This window comes from Thunnus albacares, chromosome 2 (genome assembly GCF_914725855.1).
Source record: "Thunnus albacares chromosome 2, fThuAlb1.1, whole genome shotgun sequence".
Lineage (NCBI taxonomy): Eukaryota > Metazoa > Chordata > Actinopteri > Scombriformes > Scombridae > Thunnus > Thunnus albacares.
In genome coordinates, this window is record NC_058107.1 from 10,842,396 (window position 1) to 10,866,878 (window position 24,483).

The 24,483-nt window shown below is 39.2% G+C and overlaps 2 protein-coding genes across 2 annotated transcripts; both read left to right on the forward strand.

Annotated features, from left to right (window-relative positions):
* The first annotated feature begins 762 nt into the window (after window positions 1-762).
* On the forward strand, window positions 763-4,173 carry lrrtm4l2 (leucine rich repeat transmembrane neuronal 4 like 2). Its single transcript, XM_044335692.1, has 2 exons — window positions 763-818; window positions 1,572-4,173. The coding sequence occupies exons 1-2, from the start codon at window positions 763-765 to the stop codon at window positions 3,217-3,219; spliced, it is 1,704 nt and encodes a 567-aa protein (XP_044191627.1). The 3' UTR covers window positions 3,220-4,173.
* Window positions 4,174-18,736: 14,563 nt separating this feature from the next.
* On the forward strand, window positions 18,737-23,422 carry vsig8b (V-set and immunoglobulin domain containing 8b). The gene is made up of 8 exons (XM_044336350.1): window positions 18,737-18,847; window positions 19,240-19,319; window positions 21,045-21,214; window positions 21,414-21,615; window positions 21,893-22,045; window positions 22,146-22,268; window positions 22,465-22,603; window positions 22,694-23,422. Exons 2-8 carry the CDS (start codon window positions 19,247-19,249, stop codon window positions 22,935-22,937), a joined length of 1,104 nt encoding a protein of 367 aa, XP_044192285.1. The 5' UTR covers window positions 18,737-18,847; window positions 19,240-19,246; the 3' UTR covers window positions 22,938-23,422.
* The last annotated feature ends 1,061 nt before the right edge of the window (window positions 23,423-24,483 follow it).

The window sequence follows — 24,483 nt, forward strand, 5'->3', positions numbered from 1 at the left end:
AGTTTCTCCCTCTTGAGGCTTTTGAGTCGAAACGACAGCTATGATCATTTTTTACTGACATATGTTCATTATTTTATTGTATTTCTTACACCTACATAACTGATATTTATAATAATAATAATAATAATAATAATAATAATAATAATAATAATAATAATAACCACAACTTAATTTGTATAGCACTTTTCAAAACAATAGTTACAAACAGCAAACACAGATCATTGGAACACTTAAAGCTTATATAAAATGTAGAATTTAAAAAAAGCAAAACAAACAAATAAACAAAACCACTCAAAATGCAAGCACAATCAATATAAGCAATAAGCTAACAGCAGACTATGGATTGAGAACAGGAAAAAGTCTGTACAAATGTGTTTTAAGAAGGAACCTGAAGGGTTGAAACTGAGGTGGTGAGTCTTAGGTCCTCTGGTCAGACGTTCCTTGACAGCCAAGGCTCTGTCACCTGTAGTCACCAACCTTGATCAAGGAACAGCCAAGAGATCCTTGTCAGTAGGACCTCAGACTGTGATTCAGTTCATAAGGGATGAAGAGTTCAGAGATGTTTTTTAGAGCAAGACCCTGTTTAGCCTTGAACGTGATTAGTAAACATTTTCAAAATTATTCTAAAATTAACAGGTAGCCAGTGAAGAGAGGCCAGGGTAGGGGTCATGTGATCACATTTCCTTGAATTAGTTAAAATACTCGCTGCTGCATTCACCAGCTGCGGACAGGAAAGAGAACTATGGCTCAAGCAAGAGTAACATGGAATTACAGTGGTCCAACTGTGACAAGATAAACACGTGGATGACTTTCTCCAGGTCAGAAAAGGATGAAAAAGATAGTATTTTTCTGATATTTCTTAAATGAAGAAAGCAGGACTGTAGGCCTACTGTTTTCTTGGCTTGGGCATGAAAGCTAGGGTCAGAGTTAAAAAGCACACCAAGGTTTCCAGTAATAGTTTAACATGTATTGACAGACTGCCAAGTTTATGTGAATCAACTGAATAGTTTGGTGAGCCAAATACAAATCTCCGATTTGCTCTTTTTTTGGCATCTAGCAGAACGGACTTGGCAGAAATGGAATATAATATTCATAAATATGTTTTAATTACTGTATAATCACCTGAAAATAAGAATTGTTATGTCTTCATTATGAATGAGCCCTTTATATCTACATAGGGAGCATGGAGCCTGTCATGTTGCACCGCCATGTTTCTACAGTAGCCCAGAATAGACAAACCAAACACTGAGAGGGCACAGACACTAGAGAGGGCCTTTCATGTTTAACAAGTTTTGCAGCCACCGTAGATTCTCCTACACACTTGGAAGGGGAGGGTGAGGAGTATTCAGTTGGTTGCAATCTGCAACCTCACCGCTAGATGCCACTAAATCTTACAAACTGCACCTTTAAAAGTAGCTTCCATCAGACTCTGTTATCAATTCTTCATGAGGCAGGTCTGGTGTCTCACTCATCAGATAAGCTGCTCCTCACTACATGATCTAGTGTTTGAAAAATGAAGTTCTCACCTTTACTTATTTAAACTATCTTTGAACACACATCTCTACAACCAGTCATCCTTTTGATTGCCTCTGCCCCACTCTACCCCCAACAGGTTCTGTGATGTTGGACTGGAGGTTATCATGTCTTCTTCTGCAGGCAGCTGTTTTGCTGCTGCTCAGCAAGGGGGAGAGGATGTGCCCTGCAAGTTGTCGCTGTGAAGGAAAGATTGTTTATTGCGAATCTGGCATCTTCCATGACATCCCAGAAAACATCACCACAGGATGCCAAGGTCTGTCTCTGCGTTATAATAACCTATTGGTTTTGTTGCCATACCAGTTTGCTCATCTCAATCAGCTTATCTGGCTTTATTTGGACCACAACTCCATCACTGCTATAGATGCTCTAGCCTTCCATGGTGTGCGCAGGCTCAAAGAACTGATCCTCAGCTCCAACAAAATAACCCATCTGCACAATAACACATTCAGCGCCATCCCAAACCTGCGAAATCTGGACTTATCCTATAATCAGCTGCAGTCTCTGCAGCCGGGACATTTTTATGGTCTGCGTAAGCTACAAAACCTCCACCTTCGATCTAATGGACTCAAACAGATCCTTGTTCGTACCTTTCTGGAATGCCGCAGCCTGGAGTTTCTAGACTTGGGTTATAATCGCTTGCGGAGCCTCACCCGCACAACATTCTTAGGGCTGTTCAAGTTGAAAGAGCTTCATTTAGAGCACAATCAATTTTCAAGGATTAATTTCTTCATTTTCCCACGCCTTACCAACCTCCAGGCTCTTTATTTGCAATGGAACCGCATACGATCCATCAATCAAGGGGTGCCCTGGACCTGGCACAAACTACAGAGATTGGACCTTTCAGGGAATGAAATCCAAATGTTGGACCCAGCTGTTTTCCAGTGTATGCCAAATTTACAAATACTCAACCTTGAATCGAACAAACTCAGTAGTGTGCCTGTGGAAGCTGTGGCAGCCTGGACATCACTGACAACCATCAGCCTGGCTGGTAACGCCTGGGACTGCAGCCCCAGCATCTGCCCACTCATGGGATGGCTCCAAACCATCAGAGACTCCAAAGACATCAGCATGATATGCAGCAGTCCCAAGTCTGTGCAGGGCGAAAGGGTTGTGGACATAGTGAGGAACCAATCAACGTGTGTGTTCTCAACCATTGCTCCCATTATTCTGACTACAACCCCAGTTGTGAACATCACAACTCACCCCTCTCCCCCTGGTGTTACAGAGCTGGCTCGCACTGAGTCACCTGTACAGAGATTAACTGCCTCACCTGTTCGCCCCAGTGGGATGGACAGAAAGACAACAGAGTTCACAACCCCAAGCTCCACATCACCCATCTCCCTTGAACCCCCTACATCGTTTATCCCCGAGCTACCGTTTGAACATATGGCTTTCCATAAAATCATTGCAGGCAGTGTAGCCCTGTTTCTGTCAGTGTCATTGATCCTCCTCGTTATTTATGTCTCCTGGAGACGTTACCCCAACACCATGAGGCAGCTGCAGCAGCACTCAGTCAACCATAAGCGCAGGAAAAAAGCCCGGAAGCAGGAGCAGGACTTAAACTCTCAATTGCAAGAATACTATCTGAGCTACCACTCGAACTCAGAGACAATGGACTCTCTGGTGAATGAGACAAGGCCGTGCACATGCACCATATCAGGGTCCATAGAATGTGAGGTCTGAGTTGCCCACTCCACCTTAAGAGTAAAGTGTTATTGCTAAGCAGAAGTAAACGTTTTTTCCACGAGATTAAATGGTTTTATCTCTAATATGAGATGATAGATTCTGCAGCACTGCAGGAAATACTTGGGGGCATAGTACAATATAATTATGTGCACAGAAAAGAAGACTGGAATGGAGAGATATATTTGGAGAGACCTAATTATCACACTGACTGACATGAGAACGGTGGCAGGGTCAGCCAGGTTAGTTGTGTATGATCCAACGAAATGAGTGGACCTCTGCTACAGTAGTGCTCTTCAGAGAGAGAGTGACCTTATTCTTAGTTAAACTATATTGATCTGATAAGACATATGAACCAACCAAGCCACTTTTTATTTGCTAGTTTTGATTTTTTTTTTTTTATTATGTAGCTTGTAAAGCATTTAGGGTGTATGTGAGCATTGTTGAGCATATGCTTGTGTACATATATGTATGAATGTGTGTGTGTGTCATATGTGTGAGTTGATCATTTCATTTACTGGCTTCTGGTTGGAAGAGTTACAGTGTTGCACCTTATTCCCACAGATGCTATTTGTGCAGTTATACTACTAGTGCAGCAATTAGAGGTAGCACTTCCACAGAAAATGGGGGGAATAATCATATAGAGAGCATCCTGTTCTGAGATATTTTGCATGATTTCATTTTCCTTACTTATGATGCTTCTCTCTTTTATCAAATTATCAGTTCTAATTGACGATTAAGTTGCATTTCAGTTCGCTGTGGCTCAAGCTGCACCAGCTAACGATATTTAAAACTCACAGTTCCAATCTCAGGACTGATATTTTTTGAGCTGTAAAAAACGGTCAGGTCCGATGGAGGCTTTGATGTGTCGAAGTAACCATGTTGATTTTCATAACGAATTTTGTATTGATTATTCCTATCATTATGATTATGCGTTGTTTGTGTAAAGACATAACAATATGGGTACTAGGCATTCTATGTGATAATGACTGTATAATTAAAAGAAACACTGACAGTTGATGAAAAATTGTGTGCTGATCAGAGTTTCGATGTGTTATCTGGCACAACGTGGAGAAACAAAATCTCCTCTCAAAATCCATGCATTCAGTGTGCAGTCTTATACATTTCAATAGATCTGCTGCTGTACGCGAAGGGAACTGACATACTTTCCATCATGTGTCTTATTTTCTGGCTGTCTTCTATCCTCTCATGACGCTATGGTATTAACAACTGTATTAATTGTATCTGGGTTACATACCTCAAACTCAGGGTGGGGTCTATGTCAGTCCCTGGGACATTACTGAGCCAGAAATGAACTGTTCTGTACTCTCAGTTTATCTCATAAACAGGTTTGCTTTTAGTCTAAGTGGAGCCCAAGTAGGCAATTCCATTCTTTGCTCGTCTGTGAGACAAAAAGACATTCCAATCCCTCAAACCAAAAACAGATTAAGAATCTTTGGTTTATGTAACCACCTTTGTCAGTTTGGAAATATTGCTGCTGCTGTGTGCTGCGAAAGGAAAGCAAGAATAGAGGCAGGCTACTGAGGGACAGTGGGTGTTACGGGTCAAGGCAGTTATTCTATTAAGACGATATCACCCATCTTGGTCTGTCTTCTTCACATCCTCTCGTTCCTCCCCTCCCTTCCTCCATCATTTTTTTTCTCTTTTTTTTCCATCTGCTTGCTCACTCTTAGGAGAGAAAATTAACCTGCACCAGAGGACATACAGTATGTGCATGTGTTAACCCAGGCAGGATTAGGTAGCGCTGGTGCTAGCATGTAAGAGGTGTCTTTTCCTGTGTGAGACTCGACTGAAAACAATAATCCGCTGCTTACTACAATACAGTCCCTCCCCCACCAGACCTTTATATCACAGCTGTTAGTTGTTTTATCAGGCCTGTTGTAAATAGACATTTGATTCCTTTTCCAGTTAACAGTCATTAGCATGTTCACACATCGCATATGTAAAGTATGTATAAAGTTTCTGACTGGTCAAAGGTTGTTTTGATAAGGATTTATGATTCTCCATAATTCACTTTCTAAACATGACTCAGGGTTTCTTTAGCCTCCAGGCAGGCATGGAAGCACGCTGCCATCAGAATTTATATCCATGTATTTAGTTTCCAGCACTTGCATACATGATGAATTTCTTTCAAGGGCCGATGGGAAAATCAGCGAGGCCATACAAAAAAAATGTAATATGAACAGGAGAAATGATTTGTTGATCTAATTTTGGCAGATATTGTAATTAGTGTTTGATTTGTCATATTGTGACTGATGAAAAGCTATTCCCCGTGTTTTCAAATCTTTTGGTGTTGTGTAGCTAATAAAAATACTGATTAGAGAGCTGTGGTCTGCATCTTGCAGATCATTATCGGGGATATTTGTTTGGATGAAAAATTGTGGGCGAGCATAGTATTGACTTATAACAATGCACACACAAATAGAAGCATATTCCACCAGAAAAATATGAAGGAAAAAAAACATACACAGCCTATACACTCAAAGACTGCTGAAATGAAAACTATCTTATTGAGTTAATCGAGGTACCTTGCACCAGAAGGTTCTCCAAGCAGATGAGCGAGGTCAAAAATAGAATTGCTAAAATCATGCCTGGAAATATCCAGAAATATGGTATTTTTCTCTGTGCTTCCTGTAAACACTGACTGTGAAGGGTAACTTGCTCAACCCTCACTGGCAGGCATGAAATTTTGAATTACAACTCTCATTGGGGATCTTTTCAAATTTAACATGTGTGCAACATTCTGCTCATCCTTGCCAAAGGTTATACCAGTGATTTTTAAAGGTAAGCACATTAAACCCAAACAGCAGTCTTCATATTTCATCACTACTGCTTTGGGTTTTATTGTCAATACATCAAATGTGTGTTTTCTTTTTATCTGGCGGCCTGATTTCCACTTATGAGCTAAAAAAAACAGTAGTTTGACATTTAGGGAAGTACACTTATCTGCTTTCTTGCTGAGCGTTAGATGACGAGATCGATGCCGCTTCAATGTTTGTATGGTAAATATAAGGCCACAGCCAGTAGCTAGTTAGCTTAGCTTAGCATAAAGACTGGACAACAAGGCAAACAGCTAGCCTGACTCTGTCCTAAGGTAACATCCACCCACCACCTCTAAAGCTCACTAATTAAAACATTATATGATTTGTTTAATCTGTACAGAAATATGTTCAATAGTGTAAAAAGATAAGTTGCAGTTTTGTGGGAGGTTATGTGTCAAACTATTTCTCAGTAAATGCTCACTGCTTTCTTGAGCATACTTCATCATTGCACCCCCTATTGCTCTTGTACTTACCAGCCTACCATCCACTGGAAGGGATTTCTTCAAGGATGATTGAGCCAGAGAAGTCCTAAATTGGACAAAATGAGCTCACTAGACAGAAAAGAGTCCCCATTTCTTACTCTCTTTCTCTCTTTCTTTCTTTCTTTCTTTCGTTCTTTCTTTTTTTTGTCCTTTCTTTCATTTGTTCTTTCTTTCTTTCTTTCTTTCTTTCTTTCTTTCTTTCTTTCATCTAGTGGCACCACATTGACTCTTATGTGAATTTAAGGATTCGAACATGTACTACCTTTAAGCTACCTAGTCAAAATAATGAGTTCCAGAGTGCTAAATTCAAATGATTAATGTCAGCTGAAAATAGAGTCAGTGAAGTATGAAAGTATTCAAAGACAGTGTTGTCACAGTTTGGGAGAAAAAGTTTTCCTGTCTCCTGTGCTCCAAAACAGTTTTTCTTTGTTACTCCATCTTTTGTGCACCGTATGTCACCTGTAAAATTCATTTGAATACTAATGCTTTACAGCTTTTGTTGTATGTCCCAGTTGACCCTCAGAGGAGGAAAGGTTTTGCTAATTTCTTCCTTATTGTTCGTGTCAAAGTGGTGTCGGTCAGAGAGACTTTTCAGCAAATGCCATTGTTCTAAGAGGATGACATTAGAGTGTCACCACAAAGAATGTTGAAAGAAGATGATTTTGTGCCATAAAATATTCTCTCACTTTCATCTTTCCAATTCATTACTCACTTGAAACTAAAACAGTATGCTTAATGAGAAAGCAAGAATTGACATTTTCTCTGCAAGAAGTGGGAGGTAGACATTGCTGTCAGCAAACAAATATATTCATTGTGTCTGGTCAGTCTGTGTATCATCTTTATGTCAGTGATTTGAGTTCCTGTAATGATTCCAGTATTTGTTAAGTTTGTCACAATAAAATATCCGTCTGTTAAGACCCTTTCTGTAATGCTGTATGACATTATAAGAACCAGAGCTGGAAGGCTGTTTCAAACATCCAGTATAACACACTGTATTCCATTTTATGAGTTACTTCCTCATCCATGATAAGTGATCCCGGAGCAGCTTGGGTTTACTTAACATCAGGAAATCATTGGCAGCAAAAACCCAGTTAACAGCTTGACCTTTAGAGCTGACATTGTATTTCCTTGTGACAAAGTGTCTGTTGTGCATTTAGAGCTTTAAGTAACATTTCATATCTTGTAGCCACAGTTCGATTTAGTTTACTTGTATCAAACACATGCTGTACATGCAGACTACATGATGTAATCGTAATACAGTGCTTTCTTTTGAGAGGTTACCTCATTGTTTCATTCTTTCTTTGATTTATTTCCCCTGATTCTTCAACGGCTCTGCTTCCTACACCTGGGAAATCAACCAAAAGCCAACAACAATTAAATGTATAAGATTTATAAGCAGTGCACCTAGTCATATTGTTGTTTCCCAAGTAATAAAACATCACTATGGTACCTATAATAAAGACAACGTGGCAGTGTCCACAGAGGATCCACTTTAGAGGTAAAAAAGGAAAATCATTCAGTTGTGCGAAAAAGAAATTTCCTCTCTGCGGTAACCTCGCACACATACACAGTACCCAGAACCCAAACTCTGCTTCAAAAGACAATCTTGAGGTTTGACAGCTGTCTGTGTGACCGGCAGATAAGCTGACTTGACAAAACTGGAGCAAAAACATAACAATCATAAATAAAATATGTCGAAAAGGTACACATCCTGTCCAGATCCTTTCCTATTGCCATTGCTGTAAAACACGCAATCCAAATGTTTTTATTCCGACATACTGCATGTAACAACAGAACCACAGACACTGCCATTGTAAATGACTGTAAAATATTGCTCTTATTAAGTTTTTTTCTGCGTAGGGACTCCTTTTGACAGAAGTCCCTCAGGCTCATTGCTGTGAGTGTCTCTTCTACTGCATGAATGATGGCGGCATTAGAGCAGCAGAGGACTACAGGGCCATGGTGCTACGAAACATCCTAATAAAGATAAAAGTACCAAACCCATGGTTATTACTACAGAGACTCCGCAGTGAAGGTTGTTAAAGGGCAGGAAAAAAAACAAATTACACAGGAATGAATGGGTGGGGGATTGCTGTTGGATTACTCAGGTTTGACTGCCTTTAACAACTTGAACCTTATGGCAGCTGGGATTTCCCCTACAGGCCTCCCTCTGATTCCTGTGCAGCAGATTCTTCTTCAGTTGTTTATTAAGTGGTGTTAAGTAATCTGTGACAGCCATCGACTTCTGTTGGCAACCACAGAACTGTGACAATATGAGCATCAGTCAGGCACAGCCGGCATTGTGGCATAAGTAATAAAACCACATTTTCAGCAGAGCTTGTTTGCTAATTAGAGCAAATATCCATCACAATGAAAGGTAAAGTCATTGTAATGCTGTCTTATCATTTGACATATTGTTGGCTTGAGAATGAAACCTGTTTTTTTAAGTATACAAAATTGCACCTAATTTAAGTATACTTAGTATACTTTCATGTGTATTACTGCACTCAAAGTGTGCTGCTGTCTACTAACAATATACTTAATGCATTCATGATGTATAATTAGTGCAATTAAAAATATACTGAAATAACCTAATGTGCACTTGACTGTTATGTTGAGACAAGTTGTTATGAAGTATGCTTACATCTTTTTGTTCTGATGCTGCCTGTACTGTGTATAGACTTAGAATACATTTTCTTCCACTTTTAGGATGACTACAAATACACATTTAATATATAATAAATATATAATAAATATATTTGTACTGTACTATAATTCAGTTATGTAGAAAATACATAGAAATGTAACCTGAGCAACTTAAAAAAATAGATTGAAATGGATTTCAAGTGCATCTACATTAAGTACCAAAAGGTGTATTTAAATATACTTAATTATGATTTAATGCTGTCTCAAAATAGCACTTAAGTGTAGTGCAGTATATTAAATTGCACTGATCACATTTTGTTAATACATTAAGTACAATGTTATAGTCAAAAATAGCACAAAGTAAGTACAGAAATCGTACTACTCTTTTTGATAACAATCTTTTATACATACTTAGGATATTTTAATAGCACAACTGAAAATGTTTTTTGAGTAGATTTAAGTTTTATTTCCAGTATGTGTAAAGTAAGTACGACAAATTTAAAAACAAAACCTTAAGTAGTTTTAAATACATAGCATTAATAAACTAAGCAATGGCACATTTTAAGTATAAAAATCACAACATATTTTTGAATACAAACAGTTCAATTGGCCACTTCTCACAGACTTCACTCAAAGAAGATACTGGAGCACGTGATTCACTTAAGCAATTTATTAAGGTGCAAACGACAAGTGACGCAGTGTGCTTCGAAATGTTAGTTGTTAATCCATTGAACTGTTTGTTACAATTTGTCTCTTTCTGTGAGCACTGTCCACTGCCTGTGGAGTGGCTGAAGCACAAGAGATTCCTTCAACTTTATTTTTCAATACAATCTGGTTGTATTGTATGTAATCTCTTTTGGTATGATTAGACTATGTCAATAAAATATTTGAAAATGTAATTTATGTTAATTCAAAGTATATTTCAAGTATGTCTAAAGTGAAACAAAGTGTTTTTTCATACATTTACATAACTTTGTTTCAATTATTAAATCATAGGACGAAACAAAATACTTCTATCGACATGAAATAACATTCACAGTTGTATTATTCTTAAGTCTAACATGTGTGATTGAATGTGGAGCAGTGTCAGTGTGTCTGTCTAATAAACTACATACACTCATTATCCTTCCACTTCACTTGCAATCAAAGTAATTCTCTAACAGTCTATGAGCTTTAACCAAACAAGTGACCCTATTAATGTCCATGAGAACTTTCTGACTCCTTGAATACTTTATTCCACTGAGATAGTCTATGCAAGCTTTTTGGTGCATCTCTAATCTCATGAAGAGCAAAGTGCTCCTTCTGTAAGTACCACAGAAACACCAGGGACAAACTCCTGGGGCAGCACCTCTCAGTCTCTTCCTATCAGTGATAATGTGTAAGCCAACATCTGCTATATTAAGAACTTCCTCCTCAGCTCAACTCAGTAAAGTATTCAGTTAATGTGTACACTAATCATTGAACAGACTTTAATCACTCCACAACAAACTGATAAATACTGTAACATGCCATTGGCTGAGTTCTAGTACAACTTAGTAATGTGCTTTTGGTGTTTCTTTCTTTCTTTCTTCCTCTCTTTGTGTATCGCACCAATGAATAAATCAATCTGCAATAAGCATTCCTATAAAGCTGGATTGCTTTAGCAGTCAGAACTCCATCCTCGACTGCTGAAGAGATGAAATAAGAATTACAGGGTGATGGAAGCTTTTGCTCCAGTACAGACAACAGATGCCTTTAGTGGTACTGATCAAATGTATTGCACATTTTAGGCTATGGGATAGTAAAAATCTCACTTGTTGACAAATCATTTGAGTTGACAAACAGTGCAATCTCATATTTATACGATTGAAGTCCTTTAGGTGTGACGGTCCACAGACTTCCAATCATCATTAATCACAACAATTGTTGTTACAGACCCGCCTCCCCACAGCTGAAATAAATTGCCAGTTCTTGTTGTTTTTAGGCTTTCTCTGTAGGAGTGGGACGTGCTTCAAATATCTATCTTTTTAAAAGCTACATATGAAGATGGGCATTTTATTGAGAGTGTCTGCTGTGGTTTGATAACAGTGATTATTTTCTGTATGTTTCAAAACATCAAGCCACAAAGAAGAATGCTGCTCATACTATATGTCATCCACAGATTATTTTCCCCACAATTCAAGGCTTTATTCTCATCCGATTCAGTAACACACTAATCAGTTGGAGTAACGATTGCTCTGTATTTCCACAGTCTAATCTATAACTCACATTCATTTATGAATAAGGGCTTGACTATAAAATGCGTTTGGTATTGTGCTTCCCCAACACAGAAGTAAGCTTCTGCAGATCATCATGAGTGCAGTGATTACTGCGGCTAGAAATAGTGAATTAATTAATTAGCGGCTAGCTGATGAGAATTTCTTTTTGTTGGCTTCAGTGCTCTGATTGCTCTTGAAATAATACCATTCATTACAGTTAGATATCTATTTAATAATTTTATTTGGGTACAATTAGCATGACTTCTATTTTAATATCTTATGCAACATGTAAATATTTCTATTAAAATACACAGTAATATTCATGCACTCTATCCTTAATGTGGTCATCTCTATAATATGATAATTCATGAAGTCATGTGCAATGAATGTTGTCATAGCATATTGCTTTTCCTGTTTGGACAAAATGAAAAAGACATTTTAATATTTTAAACAGATTTTATTTATTTATTGGTGCTTCTCTCTGTTTGTAAGTTTTAATCTATGAATGCGTGCATCAAAAATGCAAGCGTGCATGCCAGCCTGAAACACTAATGCAACACCAGTAAAAGATTTTTATTTGGGCCTTGTGGTCCTGGATGAAATGTGCATGTTTGACATGTCTGTGGCAGTAAAGTCTGTAGGACAATTTTGTTGTTGCCGGGAGTTGTAGAAAATTTCACAGTAACTTGTTAACATGCTGTTATCTGCACGTGACATCTAGGATGTGCGTTTGAATTGCAAAACCAGCATACAAGAAAATAAAACATGCTCAAGTGATACATTCATATATTAGCAACTGCACTGATTTACATATTTATAGCAGTATAAAATCCCCGTTGGTTATAAGGCATAAGCAATTCCCACAAAAAGACCAAATCCACAAATGCATTAGGCCGTCTCTTAATTTTTTCGACTTCCCTACCGAGATGTATATTTAATAAAAAAGTCACAAATACTTTCCTTTTTAATAAAAGCAAAATCATTTTCTAAAACAGCACTACAGTTTTCATGAAACATTTCTTTAACAAGAGTACAGAGTGCTGGGAACTATTTTCCACTGCAGATTTGTTGCTCTAGTGAGTATTTCTGGCTGCTAGACGGTCTTATTGACTCAAAATAATCAAAGTAAATGAAGGAACCCATTGCAACAGTATGACTCATTGATATGTTTTTGGACTATGAACAATAGAGGTCAATGGCACACAGGAATAATCTGTATCAAGATTTGATTACACAGACAATACTTATAAGTAGGATGTTGACAATAAAAAACAGAGAACATCAACACTTTTCCTTTAAACCTTTTTATACCTTGAATTTATGCAAAGCTCAATATTTATATAAAAAATAAAGCTTGACTGAAACATCAGTTTTCATACTTAATGATTTAAATATGGAAAATGGCACAAAATGAATTATTTCCACAAATTCTGAAATTGTGCTTAACAGACTGTTTACTGCATCATAATATATCCATATTAGTAGAGCCCAAGCAAAGATTTATCATTAAGATAGTCCATGTAATACTATGCACATTCAAACAATTCAACTAGACAACTCTGTACATCTATAACCTTATCAAATCCTCTCTGCTTGTTTGCACGGTGAGTCATTAAAACACTCATTAAACATCTTGATGAAGACTGACCTGTGGAACTGCTCAAGCATACAATACCTTATCACACTTCCACCCTCTGGATATTGAACTTCTTTACAGCAACATTTCACCTGGAACATAACAAATGAGACCATATGTTCTCCTCTATTCATCTTGACTCATGACCAAATCTAAGATACACAAAGCATTTTAAAATAACATGTCTGGCCACGAGAGTATTAGTCTGAAGTGGCCTGATGGTGACAACTGAGATATGGAGCAGTAAAAAATCTATGAGAAGTGGACTTCCTGAAATATATTTTCTATTTTCAGGTTTTCATGTAACAAGAAGACGTAGATGTATAAATGCATGCGCTATTTTGGGAAAGACGGCTGTTTTCCCTTTGCTGTGTTTCATGAGAGTTTTTCTGCGACTGCAGTTCATCTTTAGATATCATGGTGCTATTTTGTTGATGGTATGAGGAGTTTAGAGAACACACATTGAGCATTCATTTGCAAACTAACACACAGTTATGTTGTTTGTGTCATCTATTTTCAAAGCCTGCACTGTTGTTCCTGACAATTTTTCTGAAAAATGGAGAAAAACTGCACAGACTGTCTGGTCTTGCCCACCTAATCCTTATTGAACTGTGTGATTTCCGGACATCTGTGTGTCTTAAGTGGAGTAAAGGATGAGCCTCTGTAGCTAGAGTTCACAGTTCAGTAAAATCACAAATGAAAAGCATAGAGTATTTCTGTCAAAACTCTTTTTTCTTTCAAGTTCAAATGGGCAGCTCAATTCAGAGCGAGCAATCTGCCCACACCACACATTCATCTGAATAGATGTGTGGGTGTGTGTGAGGGGTGGGGGAAGACGACAACAGGGAGAGAGAGAGAGAGAGAGAGGGAGAGAGAGAGTTTTAGTCCTTCAGAGTATTATGTGAGGTCATTCTCTAATGTCTTCTGGCCTGTCCTTGCTTCCTAATGGGCTAGTTTATGGTTTGTACTTTGATTTAAAGTTAAAGTCAAAATTAGGTTTAGTTTAAGGTTTAGGTTAATAACAAGTTAAAGCTGCTCTAATCAAAATGTTAATATCAACAATGGATCAAATGACTGTGTGTAATGTGAAAGGTGTTGCTCATAATGAGAAACCCACAGAGAGTTATTATCTAACACTGCAGTCTTTCTGCTGTCAATGTTTTGGTTTTACAGCCGGCAATTTTACAGTTCTGTTTCACCGCTCACTGCTCTCATCATGCTACGCCACCTGCCCAGCATCAAACAGCTTACAGACAAAGTTATGGGGACTGCCCATTGGTCTGAAGGCCCATTATTCCAAAACCCCAATAGTTTGAAAAATGTCCCGTTGGACCAAAAGCCCATTAGTCCGACGGCCCGTTATCCTGGAAACAAACGCCCATTGCTCTGAAGGCCCATTGCTCTGAAAATACACACTCTGGAGTTGTTGGAGTTCAGTGACTGCCGGCCCTGTCCATGCATTATTTATGGTTAGGCGTTCTGATTAGGCTACCTCATTCGTCTTTTGTGTTAGGGTTAGGGTTAGTATGCACTAAATGCAGTAAAAAGCAAGCATTTTGTAAACAATATCTTCATCTTTGCACATCAGAATACACTAAGATATTAAATGTAAAAAAAACTCCAGTGTGTATTTTGGCCTTCAAAACAGTGGGCTTTTGTTTTTGGGATAACGGGCCATCAGACTAATGGGCTTTCATTCTGACGACAAATTTTTCAAACTATTGGGATTTTGAAATAATAGGCCATTGGACCAATTGCATGTCACCAAAGTTAGCGGCTAGCTGGTGAACCAAGCAAAGGATTTAGCCAGTAAAGAGCCAGATATCTTCCAAGAGTTGGTGGTGACCAAAACAGGGCTAAAGGGAGAGGGGATGTTGGACTTAGATTTGCCAGGAGGACACAAACATAACTTCAGGTGAATGATAATGTTGTTCCGTGTCTGCAGATTTAAGCTTATGTTGGAAGGAATATTTTAACATTTTGGGAAGTATATTTATGAGAGTTAGATGAAAAGGTCAATGCCACTCTCATGTCTGTATAATTTGCTAGACTAAAGCCAGCGGCCAGTTAGTCTAGCTTAGCATAAAGGCTAGAAACAGAGTGAAATAGCTAGCCTGGCTCTGACTAAAGGAAACAAAATCCACCTACCAGCACTGCTGAAGCTCACTAATTAACACATTATATCTTGTTTGTGTAATCCATACAAAAAAACTAAATGTAAAAATGACAAGTTGTGGTTTTACGAGAAGTTGTGTGTCAGACTATTTATTGGTTGGGCACAGTAACTTCCTGGAGTCACATTATCACCATGAGGTTTCCATCTGAGACTCTAGCAGGCCAGTGCACCTGGTCAAGAAAAAATCCCACACATAACCCTCCATAAAACCACAAATGATCATTTTTATACTTTGAAAGAGAATAAGCATCTCTCCCAAAATGTAGAACTATTTCTTTAGGGCCCAGGTTTACATTTTAAAGTTATAGCTATGATTAGTTTTACCTCAGGGCTAAGTTTCAACACGTGTTAAAGATGGTTAAGTTGGAGATCAGCAGTCAGGGAATGACAAAAGTGGATGGCGTGTTCTCACAAAGTGCCTGTGTAATTGCTTTTTGAGAGTGTCATGCTTTTTATTACTGCTCTGCATTGACCAAGCTCACCAATTTGCAGTTCTGACAGAGACAAATAGCATCAAAAGAATGCAAATTCTTCTCTACAAACTGTTGGTGTCTTGATGAAAATTGCCGTTACTCTGTGAATTATTATGTTGCTTTCAAGCATAGCCAAGCATGTATGAGAACCCATTCAACTGAGTATCAATTCTGCAGAAATAATTTCCTTTCCAAATGAATATTTGCTTCTTTTCATTGACTGAGGATACAACAGACAATAAAGCATAACATCATGCTCATTTTCATCACCAGTCTTTTGCCATAACACATCAGGCTGTTTTTCCAAGAATATTTCTATTAATTTGTAATTCTAAAAAAAAGAGAAGTCGGAATTAAATTACATCATTATATCACAATTCCCCAATGAGTGTGGGAAATATCAGCTATCGTAGCAGAGAGGGGGAGAGAGATCTGAAGTTCTTTATCAGAGAATACAGTTTCCATCCCACTCCTGCAAGCGAGGCTTAGGGGACCGTACTGCATGGACTCTCTGTGTGTGCCAGACTTCACTGGGTTTAGCACAAGAAGCACAACTTATTGGATTATGGGGTCCAGCGTCTATGCTCATATTGCTGGAGGCTGTGTGTGTGTGTATGAGTAGGGATATGTGTGGGTTTTGTCCTGCTGTGTCCAGCATCATTCAAGCATACTTTCATGGTAGATGGGCCCTTTCCTTAGTGGGTTACTTACTGAGATAAAGAATCGCAGAGGCTGGTAGGAATCCCTGCACTTGCCTCTTTATTATTTATTCTGCAGCACGGCACATGGAAAGCGTGCAGGGCAGGAGCTGCTCAAAATGTGCTCTGCTTGGAGACAGGGAATAATCCTACCGGTTTCACAAGACAAGACAACAGAATTCAAAGACGACTGGCAACACTTACAATGATGCTATTTCTGTACTCATTATTGCACGCTCTAACTAACACCACCCAGGCAGTAGAGTACATCATTATGATGGGCAGGACATCTGTGAATAATGACTGATTGTTGTAAAGGAGACAAAAAAATCAATTTCACTGTCAGAGTGGGCATTTAATTGCAGAGATCCAGGGGTTCATGAATAAACTGTGTGGTCCAGAGTGTGCTGCCTGTATTCCACTCACGTTGCTCTTTGAGGGTCTGAGTGACTGCCTCCCTCCGCCAGAAGCGTCATCCTTGTCCCAGTGGCGTTCCACCTTAAAAAGACGAATATATGTGCCTAACTGGCTGCCTGACATTGACACACCGTGACTCACGCTGTTGTGCTATTTCAGTATGGCTTCTGGCAAGCCCAGCCATGCTGTAGCCTCTCCCCTCCTTGCTTTGGTCATTTGTTTGCCTCCCCTGCTAGGCTGTTTACTTGTAATTTGGACATCTGTCAAGGTGGTTTGTTTGCTACCCTGTGGTGTGATTAGGCTACCTTTGCCAAATCTGGGAGGATAGATGGGGGATAGCACAAGTCTACAGCCAAGACAAAACAAAGCTGGAGTTTGGCCACCTCTCATCTACAAAGTTTAGTGAGATAATTAGGGAATCATTGGGTGAAATAAAGGGCGTGTGCAACAAGTTCAGCATATTCAGTTCAGTGATTACAAATGTGTTCATCATGCTTGTTCACACTCTCTTTCCTGCAGCGGTGGTCTTGTGCAGTGTCCCAGTACTGTCTGTTTGATCCCGCCTTGTCCTGTCACACAGTCTGTTCGGCACAGCGCTCTGGTGCCAGAACCTCCTCTTACACCAGGGGGAGGGAGCCGGGCAATTAACCACCTGCTGGTAAGGCAGCCGTACCCACAGCCTGACATACGCCCTGACATTTGCAGGATCACTCCTGAACACACTCACATACAGATTTATTGATGCGGTGTCACTCATGCACCCTGCATAAAGCTCAGGTACACGGCTTGCAAACCCACAGCATGAAACAAAAGAGAAGGGGGTTGTTCTGGTTCCAAATTTGCTTTCTGATCATGTTTCATACTGAGCGTTACTAATTTGCTCATCTCCTTAATGAACATTAATGGCAGGATCGCATTAACCCAGCACTTAAGTTTCCTAATGGCTAACTTCATGCTCTGCGCTCACATCACATTCTGTACGTTCTTACACAATCAATACTGAATAATTTCACCACCCCATCCAACTACATTGAAAATGTCTTTCTTTTCATTTTTGAATCATCAGCCACAGTGAGCTTTGGTACTTTAAAACAGATTATAGAAACCACAACAACCACTCATCTGGAGCTGTTGATCTGCAAATCAAAATTCTCCATTTTTGGTATATCATTCATAGCTGACAGGGATTTATGACATTGTAGGCCGGTTCAAATGATTCAAACAATTAGAGATTCCAGTGATAAGTTTAATCATCTTATGAAAGCTTTATTTATAGCCTGAGCAGCTTTGTCATTCTTGGCACTGAGGCACAAATCAACATATTTCTGACTGTGCGCTGTCTGTCTGTGACCAACAACAACATTGATGGGTGTGTCAGTAGGGTGTGTCAGGGAAGGATTGGGTGAAATTTAACAGACCAAAGTTACAGCATTGTTTAAGTGCCCTGAAGAAGTACTACATATAAAATGTTCAGTATTTTGAAAAAGTAATTTATCTACAACTACGGTCCAGCAAACAGAAAAACATTATTTTAGCACAGTTCAACACAGGAGGTAATAATTTACATTACTATGAAATAAATAAACCTGGCTGCTGATAGATATGTTGACCAGCATATGAACCAGTGCAGCAACATTGTTGTTGAACTCCTCAACATTGGCAGGTAATCATTAATCTCTAACCCCTGTCATCAGCCACTGTACACAAGCCTGTGATTAGACAACAAATACTGAGAGTAAGACTGACAAATCTTCTTTTTCTGATTTCCGATTCTTACAATGAAACACATGTCCAACCTCCAAAAATGTTTTTCCAAAAATCAAACTTTTTATCTGATATTTAACGTTCCCAAGTTTACAGTAGGAGTGGCCAACAGATGTACTATGAACAGAGAGGGTGTGGCCACAGTTACTGCAGCTGAGTTTCACCTGAGAACAAAATAAGCAAGCTTGACCAGTACTGACACATTGCCAGGCCTTAAAGGACATACTTTTACTTTGGATTATTTCTTCACTTTCAGGTATGTTAGAGCTTTTATTTTTTCCCTTTATGCCTTTCAGTAGAACTCCATTGGATTTTCTTAGTGGTGTGTACTTAAGAAAGAAACAGTTTGTCTTGCTTCTGGTTGTTTTCCATTGATATTCACATTCAGTCTAGGCCTTAGCTGTTGTTAACAGAGGTAAAAACTTAAGAACAGACCAGGTAGTAAGAATAATTCTTCCAATACAAGGCACATGTTTTGTTGATTTAAGACAGCTTTATCATTAACGAGGCAGCTGACAGCCATAAAGCAGAGATGTTTTCACTTCCGTGAAATTAAATAAGTGAGACAAAATACAAGCTTTCAAATATGCAAGAATGTCAGTGAAAACACATCCTCAGAGTAATTTCTTCACTTTCTGTTGCTTTCAGGGTTATAATGGAGCCTGTATTCATGAGCGTGAGGCTAAAGGTGGTTGTGCTGTTTCTGGTAACATTTCAGCTGAAGACAGGTGAGTCTCATGGTCTCTCTTTTAAACTCCAGACAGTATTTAAGTTTTCTTTTATACAACACTTCCAGTTAGGCATTAATATTATGAGCATGGATGGAAAGTACAGAGTATATATCCACAAACATAACAGGTGTTGATTTTTACCAGTATAAAGGAGTTGTTGATTCTATTTTCTGAGTTGTACCTGTCTGATCTTTGATTCATGTATAAATACTGGCCAGTCTGACATGCACTTAGCAGATGATCTGACAGACACCACTGGGTGAATTGCATTGCAGATGTTCAATGAACCATGTGCCTCCTGCATAATGTGGGTGTCTTATAGGTACCCTGCATTCATACCTCTTTTAATACCTACTGCTGGTGCTAAGGGTCAAACTGTTGTTTGCATTTGTAAAGTAAGACTCTAAGAGACTTTATAGTCCCAGTGGAGAAATTAGTCTCAGGCCTCCATCCAAGTTGTCTATTTTAATATATGAACAACATAAAAACAGGGGTGAAATTAAATTAAATCAAATGCGCGCAGGCAGCCAAGCGGAAGTAAACAGCATACATACAGAACACGTGCAAAACTCTTATCACGTTCCACAAAAACCCCTGAGACTTTAAATCTTCATGTTGTACCACCTCATTAGACCGGTAGTTTATTGCTTGGTGTTAAGATGTTTGATTCTTTAAGTTCCAGATCCCCAGTGGTAAACTGAGAGGAAAGTGTTATCTGAGCATATGGTCTAGCCAATGAGTAGGTGCACAGGATTGGAATATTTGCAGCTTTTTGTAACAAGCTTAGTGACTGTGCTCACTGGCAAGTTAGCCGCCTCTCCACATGGAAAACACGACTTCCTTAGATCACAGCATTTTGCCCAAGGGAGCTTTCACAGTGTAAACATTTGACTGACTAATTTGAGCTTTTTTCAGACTCCCTTTATCACATCTGCCATTAACACGCTTTTATAAATACCTCTGACATACTTCATTTGGTTGCGGCAGCACTGAAGTGCTTTCAGAGTGATATAGTGAATTTAATGGTGAGTGGTATCAAAAATGAGGCTGATTTGATTTATCAACATGGTCCATTAAGATATTTAGTGAAGGTTAACTATCTAGATGGGAAAACTGTGAAAAGAAACTTGCCCTGAGAAGCGGAATGAAGATGATGATAAATAACTTGGACCTGTTGAAATGCACTGCCACACAATGATGATCAACATCGAGTTCCTTCTATAAACGTCAAGCTATCAGCAATAATTAAAATACATGGCCATAAACAGTGAGTCAGCAGGGTTTAATTGTGAGTGTGAACACAACTCAGACGCAGCTTTTAAATGCCACTTGTCAAGTTCACTCATTCATTGCGCATTCAGTTTTGATCATTTACCAAAATGTTTCTGACAGTTAATGAGCTGAGAGAGTTTTAAATTAATATGTTATTCATTTTCACCAAAAATACTGTTTTTAATTTTATTACAGCTCCAAACCCTCAAATCCTCAGTTAGACTTAAGAGGCCAGTTAGTTTCAGATCAGCACTCTTACTCCTCTCTGTTCAGGAGCACAGGCCCAGAGCTTGAATACCATTAAGTGGGGAAAATATTAATGCATTTGAGAGAGAAATTCATCTTTTTCTGTCTTTTTTTTGTTTGTCCTTTGGCAACGGTAGATGATTATGAAAACTGGGGGGAGGAAGAACTGTATTTTATGAGACTAAAATTTCTCTGACCAATCAGATGTGACAGAGGCGATGCAGGTGACATCCTCGGGGCCACAGACCATTCAGAAGGCCCAGGGCGAAACAGTCACTCTGGGATGCACCTACAGCCCCGGCCTCCAAGACACTGGAGAACTGGACATTGAATGGTCCAACGTCAGCCCGGACATGACACAGAAAGACAAACTGGTGGGTTTACGTTTACATCTACAGAGGGGGATGTAGTAGAAATAAACACTCTGGGAGGCTGGAGAAAAGACTTAAACATGCATTAATGAGCATTTGAGACATGCTACACAGTCTTGGTTATCTTTTACCTTTAGGCTCAGTCAGTGGAAAAACCTGCTTTGAAGAGGTGTCATCACTCAATGCAATGTTTGCATCTCAGATCTTATCTTATACAGGGGGCCAGACAATCCACTACGGTGACCCCAGCCTCTCCAAAAGGCTTAACTTCATAGCAGACCCCAAGCAGGGAGACGCTTCCATCTCTCTCTCTGATGTGAGGCTCTCAGACACAGCCACCTACCAGTGCAAAGTCAAGAAGGCGCCGGGTGTCGATATGCGAAAAGTCACGCTGGTGGTGATGGGTGAGGATGAATTCCTTTTAACCGGTTTTACCTGTTCATTTCCTTCTCTGTCTTATTCTTCTTTTAAATGTTGTTCTCACTCACTTGGAATGTTTAAGGCCCTTTTCTGGTTTCTCTCCCTCTCAGTCGGTGATCACGCCTTTCTGTTTATCCATACCTCAGATTGTTCTCCTCTTTCACACCTTTAACCCTCCCATGATAAACCATAGCACTGATGCATTACTCTGAAAAAATTTTTCATGCTATGTGTTTATTTATGTTTATATTCTTTTATCAGTTCCCCCATCAGTGCCAAAGTGTTGGGTTGAAGGCGGAGAGGAGAGAGGGGGCACAGTCTCACTCCGCTGCAAATCCTCTCAGGGATCCACTCCTCTCAGTTATATGTGGAGTAGAGAAAGCGGAGGTTCAATGCCATCCACTGCAACCCAAGGTAAGGCAGACAAAAGGGCCTTTCTATAAGCAGACATAGACAGTGAGGATGCTGTATTATCACAATGTACTCATTCTGAATGTTCTCTTCTTTCTTTAAGACCCACAGACTGGGGAGCTTTTGATCAGGAACCATACAGATAGCAATGTTGGAAGTTACGCGTGTGTGGTGAAAAATGCTGTCGGCAACGCGCAGTGTAAATATGCACTGTATGCATATAACCGTAAGTCCATGATATCATTATTTCTAATTTTACTCTTAAGTACTTAACACTTCTCCTGTGTATCCTGAAGGAGCATTTTTCTGCTACAATCTGTAATGCAAAAATCATGTGTAAGCCTCTTGTTACAGCTATTCAGATCTGTAAAGAAGAAGAGCTGTACTTGTTTGATCTCTAAGCACCATGTCCTCTCTTCCAGCTACCAATAAAGTGGGTGTCATAGTTGGGGCGGTGATAGGTGCTCTGCTGCTGCTGCTCCTCCTCCTGCTCCTCATCTGGCTCTTGATCTGCTGCTGCCATAAGCGCCGCTATGAGAAGGAGGTTGCAAATGAAATAAGGTACTGTATCAGAACTGGGAAGCATTCCAAACATCCATGAAATAATCTAAGGATTAACTGACTTGAGACCTGTGTGACCTGTTTCCTCAGGGAGGATGCCCAGGCCCCAGAGAGCCAACCCTCCAGCAGAAACACCAGCTTCCGCTCGGTGATGGGCTACCGCACTCACCCCGGGGTGAACTACAGCTCAGTTAGGAACCAACTGCCTAGCATCAGTGAATCTGGCCGCAGAGTCATCTACACAGGCGGGAATAATGGGACAACACAGCCAACCACTGCAGAGGAAAAACCTCCTCCACTCCAATATGACCATCGATACGGATACCCTGTGTAACTATGACTCATACTCCTGATAGACTTTTTACTTCAAGCACGAAACTCTAAAGAAAAGACTTTTTACTTTCAGTATAAAACATCTTATAAAGAATATTCTACACAATATCTATGTGACAAATTGTGCAATATAGTGCAATGTAATATTTTTAACTGGAGAATAATGGCTTGTTAATAGCAGACTGCTGGTATACAACTACTGGGGACTCATAAAATCTTACCTCAGCCCTTCAACAAACATAAAATGTACAGCTGGCTGATTTTCATGATGCACTGTAACATAGTGTTCATCACTATGTATTGAAAAACAATGGTTCTCATAATCCAAGTCATCAGTGCACCAATTTAACTAATACTGTATGTAAATAGCAGATGGCTTGTATTTTTATTTTTGGTGCTTTCTTTTCTATGATGCATAAGTAGCTCAATCAGTTTATCACTTTTTTAAAACATGTACAATAAAATGTTTTTTAACTGGGAAGTCAATTTATGGTTTATAATCATTCACATTTTCGTGTCAGGGCTCCATATTTTATTGCATGACAATATCTGGTTTGATAAAACTAAAGAGGATAACATTTGAAACAGAGGATGCAGAATGTAACAACTGTTATCTTTACTGGAAAAGATCAAATTTAGTTTAATTTTTGAATCATCATAATGAACTCAGACATTGCGTTTTGACATGCCGAATCAGCTACAATAAAAACCCAGATAGACGGAGTAAAACTACTGTATCTTTACAGTCAGATATTCAAATGCAATTAATTTAGAGAGGCTGATTATGTTTAAGGGTTTGGAGTGTGCATTAAAAATGAAGATGGTGCAAAACAAGTCACTCTGCTGTAGCTTAATCAAAATCTAAAATTCTGATGGAAGTGCATAAACATGGTCAGACAAACTGTCTCTGATCCTCTTCTGTGCATTTGCCTTCTGGCAAATTTCATTTGCAAAACAAAGCGGTGCAAAATTGTCTTGTCTGTTTCTCCAGTTTTTGCAGAGCAACCAGTAAACTAGTTATTAGTGTAATGGCTAATAGTTGAGGCACTAACCCACAGCTGCCACTTTCAGTAGGCAGTCAGCACTGTGCCTGCGGCCCCACCTCTCTTCAAAAGGTCCTTTATTAGCCTGAACCCGTATTTGAGCAGTATATGTTGAATTAATAAGAGCTGTAGGAAGTAGTGAGCGTTGGTGGGCCCTCAGCAATAAATTCTGCCCAGGACCCCCTCAAGGCAAGATGCCGTGCTGCACTAATTTGTAAAGGCTTGGCATTTCTAGAAACAGTGTTTCAAATAATCAAAAAAAAAAAAAAGCCTCCAAATTAGACTTTCAATTTTTGACATGCTTCCCTTTTAGCTTTTCTTGAAAATGTAGCCAGCAGATCCCCTCCCCCCACCCTCCTTACACACACATCACAAAAACATGTTTACTATTTGCCTCTGCTGTGTTTGATTTTGTGACTTTGTGACTCCCACTGCAGGGTGTGCTTTCACGTCAAGATTCAACAAGATTTTGCATAAAAAGAGCATTTTTATTTTACTGTGCAA